The sequence below is a fragment of the Chiloscyllium plagiosum genome, chromosome 12 (assembly GCF_004010195.1).
Source record: "Chiloscyllium plagiosum isolate BGI_BamShark_2017 chromosome 12, ASM401019v2, whole genome shotgun sequence".
Lineage (NCBI taxonomy): Eukaryota > Metazoa > Chordata > Chondrichthyes > Orectolobiformes > Hemiscylliidae > Chiloscyllium > Chiloscyllium plagiosum.
In genome coordinates this window covers 44,680,345-44,691,951 of record NC_057721.1, presented here as the reverse complement: position 1 = coordinate 44,691,951, position 11,607 = coordinate 44,680,345, and the positions used below count along the sequence as shown (strand labels likewise).

At 39.6% G+C, this 11,607-nt stretch overlaps 1 protein-coding gene across 5 annotated transcripts in view; it reads right to left on the bottom strand.

Moving 5' to 3' along the window:
• ttf2 (transcription termination factor, RNA polymerase II) overlaps nucleotides 1–11,607 on the bottom strand; it is a 54,743-nt gene that overhangs the window by 3,030 nt on the left and 40,106 nt on the right. For all 5 annotated transcript variants that reach the window (XM_043700922.1, XM_043700926.1, XM_043700923.1 and 2 more), the window contains 3 exons: nucleotides 8,231–8,384; nucleotides 5,175–5,257; nucleotides 1,853–1,927 (listed from right to left, as the gene is read on the bottom strand). In XM_043700922.1, coding sequence (XP_043556857.1) covers nucleotides 1,853–1,927; nucleotides 5,175–5,257; nucleotides 8,231–8,384 — 312 coding nt within the window. The remainder of the gene's footprint in view (nucleotides 1–1,852; nucleotides 1,928–5,174; nucleotides 5,258–8,230; nucleotides 8,385–11,607) is intronic.

Below are 11,607 nucleotides of genomic sequence, written 5' to 3'. Positions count from 1 at the left end.
AATCACTTATTAACAATCTAATAGTAAAGGGATACTTATCTCAGCTGTGTGCATCAGTATATAAATTTGGCCTGTCGCCTTGCTTTGGAAAACTATCCAATGCACTGAAAAACTTTCAACACATGACTAGAGCTAAATTTCCTCTCAGTTGCTTTTCATCCCACACTTAATTTACTTGGCTTAGTATTCTAAATTTAAAAATCAAAGTCAGCTATTATCTCTCTATTTATAAACCCAAGGATCCTATAAACTTCTTAACAACTGCTTCAACTTGCCTGGCCACCTTCAGAAATTTATGCATGAGAACCCTAAGGTTCCTGTGCTCCCCTTAAAGTTGTACCATAGAGCCTGTATAGTCTTTGCATGTTTCTTCTACTGAAATGCATTATCTCCGATTTCTCTGCATTGAAATTCCTCTGCCAGGTGTCTGTCCATTTGGCCAATTGTCAAGGTCCATCTGAAGTCACTCAGCATCATTCTCACAATTCACTTTTCTCTCTAGCTTAGTATCATCCATAAATTTAGGCATTTTATCCTCAATCCATCTCCAGTTATATAAAAATCAGAAAAAGCAATTTCTGGGAACACCACTTTCAACTTGTCTCCAGTCTGTGAAATGCCCATTTATACCTACTCTGTTTCCTTTCTTTTAGTTAGCTTTTAATTCGTGATGCCAAGGACCCATCAATCCCACATAATAGTAATTGCTAAACAATCTGGCATGTGACAACGTATTGAATGCTTTCTAAGAGTCTACATATACAATATCTACAGCACTATCCTCGTCCCCTACCTGTGTCACCTCAAAAAGCTCAATTAAATTTGTCAGACGTGACCTGCTCTTGACAAAGTTGACTGCATACAGTATTAACTTATTTGTCTCTGAAATGGATATTTACCATATCCCATATTATGGCTTCCATCAGTTTTCCCACTATTGATGTCAAGCTGACAGGTCTGTAGTTTCCAAGGTTATCCTTTGCCCCTTTCTTAAACAACAACACTACATTTACAATTCTCCAGTACCCTGAAACTAATCCTGTACTCAGAGAGGCCTGGAAAATTTCTGTCAATGGCTCCACAATTTTCACGATTATCCCTCTCAGTAATCTAGATGTATCTCATCTGGGCCTGGTGACTTTTCTATCTGGAGTGCTGCCTACAATTTTTTTTTTAAGCATCTCTTTATCTATCACTACACTGCTCAGTTGCTCAACACCCACATTTTCAATTACCATTGTCAACATTTTCAAATTCGGTAAAGACAGAACCAAAGTTGGAAAAGTTTAAAAATCAGTCAAGGGTTAAAATCCCATAAAGAAAAAGGACAGATTTTAAGAGTCCAGAAGTTGAATTGGAATAGGTTGATTGGAAGTATGTTTTGATGGATTAAATAAAAAGTGGGTGAAAAATGGGAGACTTTCAAAAAGATGAATAGGGCGCAAGCTAGGTACATACCCATGAGAAGTATTTTTTAATTGGTAAAGACTTAAACAAAAGTACTTATTTAATACTTTTGCCATACTTTTTGCTTCAGTGTGCAGCTTACCCTGGTCGGCCCTTAGGGACCCAACTCTATCCTTAGCCAGTCATGTTTGAACAACACTTTACAATTTGTCTTAGTGCTGTTAGATGTTTCCTTCCAACTGGTGATGCTGCTTGCAGCTTAGGATAGGAAGAATTAAAATCCAAGTAGGTCCTTCAAAAGCAGTTGTAGCTTTGAATAAGTTAATTTTCTTTTTGACTTTCAAATGCAGTTAAGCAAAAATGCACAAGAATTATTTTAATTTATTCTTCCACTCATTTTCACGCAAAAGGAACACTGCATCTTTAGCTTGACAACTTTCATTACCTATGCACAGTTACATTCTTGAGTTGCCCCACACGATAAATTCGATCAGATGCCTGTTCCTCCAATGCTGGGTTCCTGTAAACACAGTTGAGTGAATATCAACCTCATCTGTCAAAATATACAGTCATAGAGTCATAGAGATGTACAGCATGAAAACAGACCCTTCGGTCCAACCCGTCCATGCCGACCAGATATCCCAACCCAATCTAGTCCCACCTGCCAGCACCCAGCCAATATCCCTCCAAACCCTTCCTATTCATATACCCATCCAAATGCCTCTTAAATGTTGCAATTGTACCAGCCTCCACCACATCTTCTGGTAGATCATTCCATACACGTACCACCCTCTGCGTGAAAAGGTTGCTCCTTGGGTCTCTTTGATATCTTTCCCCTCTCACCCTAAACCTATGCCCTCTAGTTCTGGACTCCCCGACCCCAGGGAAAAGACTTTGTCTATTTATCCTATCCATGCCCCTCAATTTTGTAAACCTCCATAAGGTCACCCCTCAGCCTCCGACGCTCCAGGGAAAACAGCCCCAGCCTGTTCAGCCTCTCCCTGTAGCTCAAATCCTCCAACCCTGGCAACATCCTTGTAAATCTTTTCTGAACCCTTTCAAGTTTCACAACATCTTTCCGATAGGAAGGAGACTAGAACTGCACGCAATATTCCAACAGTGGCCTAACCAATGTCCTGTATAGCCGCAACATGTCCTCCCATCTCCTGTACTCAATATTCTGACCAATAAAGGAAAGCATACCAAATGCCTTCTTCACTATCCTATCTACCTGCGACTCCACTTTCAAGGAGGTATGAACCTGCACTCCAAGGTCTCTTTGTTCAGCAACACTCCCTAGAACCTTACCATTAAGTGTAGAAGTCCTGCTAAGATTTGCTTTCCCAAAATGCAGCACCTCGCATTTATTTGAATTAAACTCCATCTGCCACTCCTCAGCCCACTGGCCCATCTGGTCCAGATGCCGTTGTAATCTGAGGTAACCCTCTTCACTGTCCACTACACTTCCAATTTTGGTGTCATCTGCAAACTTACTAACTGTACCTCTTATGCTTGCATCCAAATCATTTATGTAAATGACAAAAAGTAGGGGGCCCAGCACTGATCCTTGTGGCACTCCACTGGTCACAGGCCTCCAGTCTGAAAAACAACCCTCCACCACCACCCTCTGTCTTCTACCTGGCTAGTTCTCCCTGTATTCCCATGAGATTTAACCTTGCTGATCAGTCTCGCATGGGGAACCTTGTTGAACGCGTTACTGAAGTCCATATAAACTACATCTACTGCTCTGCCCTCATCAATCTTCTTTATTACTTCAAAAAACTCAAACAAGTTTGAGAGACATGATTTCCCACGCACAAAGCCATGTTGACTATCCCGAATAAGTCCTTGTCTTTCCAAATACATGTACATCCTGTCCCTCAGATTTCCCTCCAACAACTTGCCCACCACCGAGGTCAGGCTCACCGGTCTATAGTTCCCTGGCTTGTCTTAACCGCCCTTCTTAAACAGGGCACCATGTTTGCCAACCTCCAGTCTTCCGGCACCTCACCTGTGACTATCGATGATACAAATATCTCAGCAAGAGGCCCAGCAATCACTTCTCTACCTTCCCAGAGTTCTTGGGTACACCTGATCAGGTCCTGGGGATTTATCCACCTTTAACCGTTTTCAGGCATCCAGCACTTCCTCCTCTGTAATCTGGACATTTTGCAAGATGTCACCATCTATTTCCCTACAGTCTATACCTTCCATATCCTTTTCCACAGTAAATACTGATGCAAAATATTCATTTAATATCTCCCCCATTTTCTGTGGCTCCACACAAAGGCCGCCTTGCTGATCTTTGAGAGGCCCTATTCTCTCCCTAGTTACCCCTTTATCCTTAATATATTTGTAAAAACCCTTTGGATTCTCTTTAATTCTATTTGCCAAAGCTATCTCAAGTCCCCATTTTGCCCTCCTGATTTCCCTCTTAAGTATACTCCTACTTTCTTTATACTCTAAGGAGTCACTCGATCTATCCTGTCTATACCTGACATATGCTTCCTTCTTTAATTAATTTTAATCGATCTTTAATTAATGAACATAACCTTTTCTAAAATTAATGTAGCTTTAGATTTAAAGACTTTTTGCAAAGTAGCCACTTTGCAAAGACCTCCTGCAAAAATGCAAATTTTACTATAGAAGAAACAAAGTGCAATGGAGTTTGGTTAAAAAAAATATAAAATACACCGAATGCATACAGCATTCCATCAATCTTACAATGAATCCACATTATTATATGAAGAAGATTTATTGAAATTAGAGAGAGGGTGCACGATGGTAAAGTGCTGATCAGAGATGGTTTCATTACCAAGCATCAGGGACAACATATTTAAAATAAGCTCAGGAAAATTGATAAGAATTATGTTGTGATCAGATTGGTACCGATTGAGGCCCAGGATTAGGTTACTATGTACCTTCAAATCTAAGGAGGCAGTGAACAAAACAGGTGCAAGTGGAATCCGATTATACAGAAGAATTTACAAGGAAGGTGGGAATTAATATCATAAATGAAATAAATAAGAAAATTCTCAATTATTCAAGAAAAAGTGTGTTATTATGAATGAAGGAAAACATCAGTTCCAAACGTCACATCTTCACAAAGCACTTGGTAAAAGAAAGCATTGATTAAGGATGTTAATGACATTGAAATGTGATATGCAAATATGTGGTCATTTAGATACAAGGATATCTACAATTAATGCTATAATTGAAAGCTTGCAATAATAAGTGCTGAGTTATTAAAATATGTTGATAATTAAAAATATTTGTAGTCAGATGGAATGTTTCCTTTTACATTTTCATGGAACCTGGGTATAGCTAGCATGGTCAGCTGTTGTTGCCATTCCTCAAATTGACCTTGAACTAAAGTAACTGACTAGACCATTTTACATAGCAAGCAAGAGTCAACCATGTTATTGTGGGTCCAGTGTCAGATATGGACCAGACTAGGAAAGGATAGCAGATTTATTTTGCTAAACAGACATTAGGTGAACCAATGGGTTTTTACAGCAAACAATGAACATTTCAGGCACCATTAGCTTTATATTCAGATTTAAGATTAATTGAATTTAAATTTCATGGCAGGATTTGAACCAATGTCCTCTTGAGCATTAGCAATAGATTGGAATACTTGTCCAGTGACATTACCAGGAGGCCACCCCTGCAGCACAAAACTATTGACATGCACAGAACAACAAGGAATAGGTGTTCTTGCAATAGACATTTTATTTTAGTGAGTAACTACTTGCAGTACATCTTACCAGTGCATATCCAACAGGAAGAGGTGATTTCCTCCAATGAGATTCAAGCCCACACCCCCAGCACACAAAGAGACCAATATGACCTAAGAGAGAAAAACTAAATTAGAAAGAAGCCACTCCCAAAATAATTAAATGTTATAAATGACATATTACTGGAAAAAAGTCAAGTTTGAATGACGGATCTTCAGAATTAATCTGCGATTGACGCAAGTATATTTGCTTAGATCAGTAGAATTCCCGTTGTCAGAGTGAAAATACATTACACTCTTATTGCTGAGAAAAAAAAAGTAATGTTGCCAAAGATCTTTTGCCTTCCACTCATCTGGAACAATGCAAAAATGCTAAATTTCAAAGAACCACAAGAAGTTATATTGTAGACGAACTGTGTGTTGATTGGTTGGCAAGTTGACTCTCCTTTCTCCATGGCACCTTGAACAATCAACCATCGGGAAACTATAGGTTTTATAACCTGCCATCCTCATATTCAAAAAAGATGCAAGTCTGTGTGTATAAAAGTAAGTCATTTCTATCAAGTGACAATGAGCCACATTGACAATGTGATAAAAGGTACATAATGTTATTACAACCAGAATTCCCAAAGGATAAAAATAGAGGTGGGTGGGGTTTTGATTTTAGTACAATGATGGTGACATTTTTGTTTTGTAAAGGGGTCACAGCATCATTTTTGAACTCATTTGCAGTAAAGCATGAGACTTAAGCTACATGGGGAGTTATTTGATAAATGCTTATAAAGTTGAATGTCTGACGTGCAGAAAGACAAATGGGAAAGACAGACATATTCAGGTTTCTGTTGAGCAGAATAGTAATATCCCTGAACAGCAGTTTAGTTTTGGAAGGCTTCAGGCCATCAGAGCTAGAAATAAGTCTTAAGTTGATTTAGCAGCCTCAAACAATCAAAGTCAGAAAGACCAGTGAGGTAGCCTGTCTATATCTCAGGGAAAATAGTAAAGAAGAGAATCATATCTGGTTAATGTGCAGAAAGTCACCAAAAGGAAACAGTTACAACCTCATAAGTTAAGTGAGAAATTTGAAAGTGAAGGTACGAATGATACTCCACTGGAGTTGATTGTTAAAGATATTTCTGGGAAATAAAACATTTTTTTAAGCTGCTCATGATAATATGTTTCTAAATGGTCTTTCTTTCTTTTATGAAATAAAAATTATTTTATTGAAAGTAGATTGTCAACATTATGCAAATAATGTTCAGTTAGTGACCACTATAGTAACAAAACTGTAAACAAAAAATATCCTCTATAAAACCAGGTATCATTATGAAATCTGATTTGTCAAATACTATTATCAGCGGAGATCATAACAGGAATGATTGTCATAAACTGGTGTTTAAGATTAGCAGCTATCAGTCTATTTAGGTTTGTTCAACAAGCTCTGCCAATTTGCAGAAACTAACAATGTGTGCTTTGTTTTAGGTTTAGCAAGTGTGATCTTGCAGAGTACAGTGTTAACACTGCCTATTATGAACAAGTGAAGAAGTACATTATTTAATGTTGAACACTGGGATGTACAATGTACATACCTGACACTACCCGAAATTCATAGACTTTGTCATTATGAAGTAGGTGGAACATCTTTTTGAACTGACAGTGATATTCTGTTAGTGAAAATTGTGCAATTGTTGCATAGAAACAGCCTTAAACAGCTTGCTTCACCTTTTTATATTTTTTGAGATACTTTGTCTTTCATGGATAATTTGAGGTAGACAAAGTTTTCAGGTTTGAAAGTGCAGCATTTGGCCCTTTTCTGAATTGATACATACACAATGAACAACTATCTGATCAGAATAGTCACTGTCCCAGAGGCTAGGAATGCCAGGATACAAGTGAACAGCTAATTGGTGGGGTGGGGTTTAGGGATATGAAAAGTTGAAATAAAACCGATAAACTGCTCATCTTGGGCGTATAATGCATGAACACCCACATTCTGAAACAGCAACATATTACTTGCCCAGCCATATTTATGACGCTTTAAATTAATATTTTACCAGTTAAATTTTAATGAACGCCTCTACTCATGTCTGTACTGGTATTCATTAAAAATAAACTGGTTTTTATTTGTTTGTGGGACATGGGGATTGCTGGTTGGGCCAGCATTTATTGCCCATCCCTAATTATCCATTGACTGGCTTGCTATGGCATTTCAAACAGTGGTAAGAGTCAGCCACATTACTGTGCGTTTGGAGTCACACATAATCCAGGCCAAGTAAGGATAACAGATTTTCTTCCATAAAGGGCATTGGTGAGTCAGATGGGATTTTACAACAATGGTTACACGTCATGATTAGACTATTCTGTAATTTCAGATTTTTAATGAATTCAAATCTCACCATCTGCCATGATGAGATTTGAAGCCACGTTCCCAGAGCATCAATCGTTGAAATACTAGTGCATTGACATTGCCACTGTGTCACCACCTCAGGAGGTTAATTAATGCTCCACATGTCCCAATTGAATATTCCTCATTTAGATGAAATAAGAAATACTAAGCAGGCAATCACCTAACCATTGCTATGCTTTCACACCTTGAATTTCCATACCGGATGCAGGCTCCTGGTGGCAGCTGCCTGACCACTGAAGTCTCACTTTGTCTGCTGTGTTTGTATACCTGCTCTGGCCTAGTTCTTTTCTAACGCTCACTGTGCTACCAAGCAACTGACTATATTTTCGATAATTATTAGAACCCATTATTTAACTTTCTAATATATAAAGCACTATCCAAAAGGTAAATATTTTCTACTATCCAACCTTCCTTTCATTTCACTTTGGGTATGTCCTATGGTAACAATTACATTCTTGTACTTCATGTAAGCAATCAATCATTCTTGACATGAAGTTAGATTGTTATATTGCAAATTATTTGCCGGGGATAAAGATATGGAAGGTACACGTATCAAAATTAAACCCAGTCTAGTTCTCAAATGTGTTCAGTACCAGAGGGAAGTCAACAACTGTAAGTTATCACCCTATTAGTACTCTGGATACGTGTTGAGAAGAAAATTCAAAACAAGAACTAGATGGTACCTGAGGTCCTTTAGGGTTAGTGTTAAATTCATCCACCAAATCCATACGAAGTTTAGGAGTCACACTGCCATCAAGTGTGATGTAGCTCAGCCTGATTTGATCCAAGTGGCCTGCTACCACTTTCAACATGCTGGTCCATTGAGAAATTATTACACTGACAGAGATGGACAAATAGTATCGTTACATAGAACAAAACTACTATTGAAGCTTCAGTATCTCTTATGTATTTAACGAACAATTGAAATAGGAAAATTGAAAAAAAAGAGAACACAAAGTTATAAGTTACATACATAGGGGTCTAATTCAGATACCGACTTCAACATAATCATATTGATAGAAGGAGAAAATGCTTGTGAGTTAATATGATTGAGGAAATAATAGTTATATGGAACCCTTTATATGTTCAGGACGTATTGAAGCATTTTACAGTCAAACAATTATCTTTGCATTACATAAGTAAATGCAATATCTAATACACCTTCATAACTCATTTACAATATGAAGGTCAGGAATGTGGTAAAATACATGGATGTGACAGCAGCAAGCTGCTGCTAAATCATTGACATTTCTTAGCAAATTAATTTAAAACATTAACTTAAACTGGTTAACATCTGCAAATAAAATAATCTTTGTAAATAAATGCCCTATGGTTAGACTCACCTGATGGAAGCTTTAACTGACTAGGCTCTTACGGGCAGTTGGTTTATCTTGCTCATTTGTTGGAATATATTCAATCTCTGCTTTCTTAAATCTTTGCCACTACATCTCTATTGACTTATCCCTTATCTTAAACTGCCAGTTCACAATCACTGGTTCTGCTTTCATGCCTTCATAATTGGCCTTGTTCAATTCAAAATTGTAGTCTTGGACTCACTCTTCTCCCTCTCAAATTATATGTAAAATTCAACCATATTCAACCCTCCAACTTGGCACTACCCTCTTGACCTGTCCATCCTCCTCCGCACCTCTCTGCTCCACCCAATCATAACTCCCCCTTGCATCCTCCATTACCCTCTCACCTAATATCCCACCAACCCCTTTCCCCCTCCATTTTCTCGATGAAGAGTTTATGCCTGAAACGACGACTCTCCTGCTCATCGGGTGCTGCCTGACCTACTGTGCTTTTCTAGCGCTACATTTTGATTCTGGTGCTGGTAGCAGTGCAGAACTATCTGCACTAACCAGTGCCTGACACTAGGTGGAGCCCAGGGTCCCAGTGCCAGTTTGAGAATGACAGCCAGCAAAATGACAGGACCTCTCCATCCTGTGTAGGGTCCTGAAAGATGCACGTCACAAATGCTGCCAACTGTTTGTGACTTTGAAGTTAATACTTAAAAGTGGCAGCCAGTCATTTCAGGCAGTAAAAGAGAAAATCTGTAACTCTGATATCTGCAAGACCAATGCATTTTACTTGGCTTGGCTCCTTATAAATTACTGACCCTCAACATCTTCACCCTCATTTGTTCACAAGGTGATTTTCCCTTCCTATTATTCATCCCAATCATCATGGCTGTATTAGATCCTCAGGAAACATGTTCAACTATGCATTGTACGAATAGGTTTAAAGAGGCAGATTGATGTAAAAGATAACGTCGCTATAATCTTACCAGAGTAGAGTGTTGTGCTGGAAAAGCACAGCAGGCCAGGGAGCATCCGAGGATGAAGGGCTTATGCCCGAAATGTTGATTCTCCTGCTCCTCAGATGCTGCCTGACCTGCTGTGCTTTTCCAGCACCACACTCTCGACTCTGATCTTCAGCATCTGCAGCCTTCACTTTCTCATAGTCTTACCAGACCAGAACATAGGGCAGCTCTTTCATTAGAGAGACATGACTGATGGTCGTTTAACTTGAGGGTCACTGCACCTCAGCTGAAGGGACAGGTTGAGAAGGAGAGTCCTTCATGGTAACCTAAGCCAGTACAGGAATTGAACCCACTGTTGGTATCACTGTATATTGCAAACTTGAGCAAACTGAAGATGGTGGTGGCTAAACAGTGTATTGATAACCAACCATGAGAAGTGAGCAGCTCGAGCATTATTAAGCTTGTCCTCATCAGACAGCCAGATTTCTCAGCACACTGTTCCGAATTTTTGCTAGAGGCCAGAGTTGGTTCATTCCTTCTACTATGATAAATATTTCCTTTGGTCGTGGAGGATCAACTCCTTTGCCATTCTTCTGTTCCCTTTCTGCTGTCACCATCAAAAATCAGCATCTCCCAACTAAAGTATAGTACATCTTTAGCAGCACTGTGACAGGCTCCGTGAAGATGTCAATACCCTTGATGCTTCCTACCAGGCATCATCAGACGGTGGAGAAATCAACATTTCAGGTGCAACCCTTCTACAGAATTGGGGGTGAGTGCAAGGGGAGCTGCAGATAAAATGGGAGGGCTGGGGGAGGGGCAGAGTGGTGAGATAGGGAGAGATGAACACAGATAGAGGGTACAACCTCAATGTGAGGAGTGAATCTGGTTGGTAGCTGGGAGGTAGGGTCGGTAAGAGGAATGGAAAAGAGGGGGAGGGACTGGAAAGGGAACCAGGGGATGGAAGGGGAGTTATTAGAAATTGGAAAACTCAATGTTGAGTTCTTGGGCTGTGTGGTGCCCAGGTTGAAGATGAGGTGCTGTTCCTCCAATTTGCAGGTGATTCACTGTGGCAATGGAGGAGGCAGAGGTTGGTCATTTCAGAAAGGGAGTGAGAAGGGGAATTAAAATGGGCGTTGATTGGGAATGCAGGTCAGCCCCTGCGGGCCCGGCTGAGATGCTCAGAGAAAAGTGCCCTTAGTTTACTTTTGGTCTCCCCGATGTAGAAAAGACCACATTTGGACTACCAGATAACGTAAACCTAGTAGGAGGCGGCGCAGGTGAACTTCTGTCTCACTTGGAAGGGCTGTTTTGAGCCCTGGATGAGGTCAGGGATTGGTGTACTGGTAGGTTTTACATCTTTTAATGTTGCAAGTTTTGAAAGTGGGGGGGTGGGGTGGTTTGGTGGGGAGAGTGGTGCAAACCAAGGATTGACCAAGGGAGCAGGCTTGAGGATCTGAAATCCTATTCTGTTCCTATTTCCTATGGTCTTACTTTCCCATTTACCTTAGCCTTACCCTTCTTCTTAGCTTGCACTTACAATCTTTAGCCAGGCATGGCTTTTTAAAATTATACTTTGATTTTAATAAAATGTTCAGCAGTGACAGTGATATTACACATGAACTACCAGTAGTTATTCAAATGAGGTGATCCTGCATTTTATAGCACTGAAAGTCTGCTGGGCACTAATACAATTTGGTGTTCACTTTCAGATACTGGGTGTTCAATAACATTGTTATAACCATATATAGTACTGCAGAGAAAAATGCAAAACATGCACAGCCTATATTCACC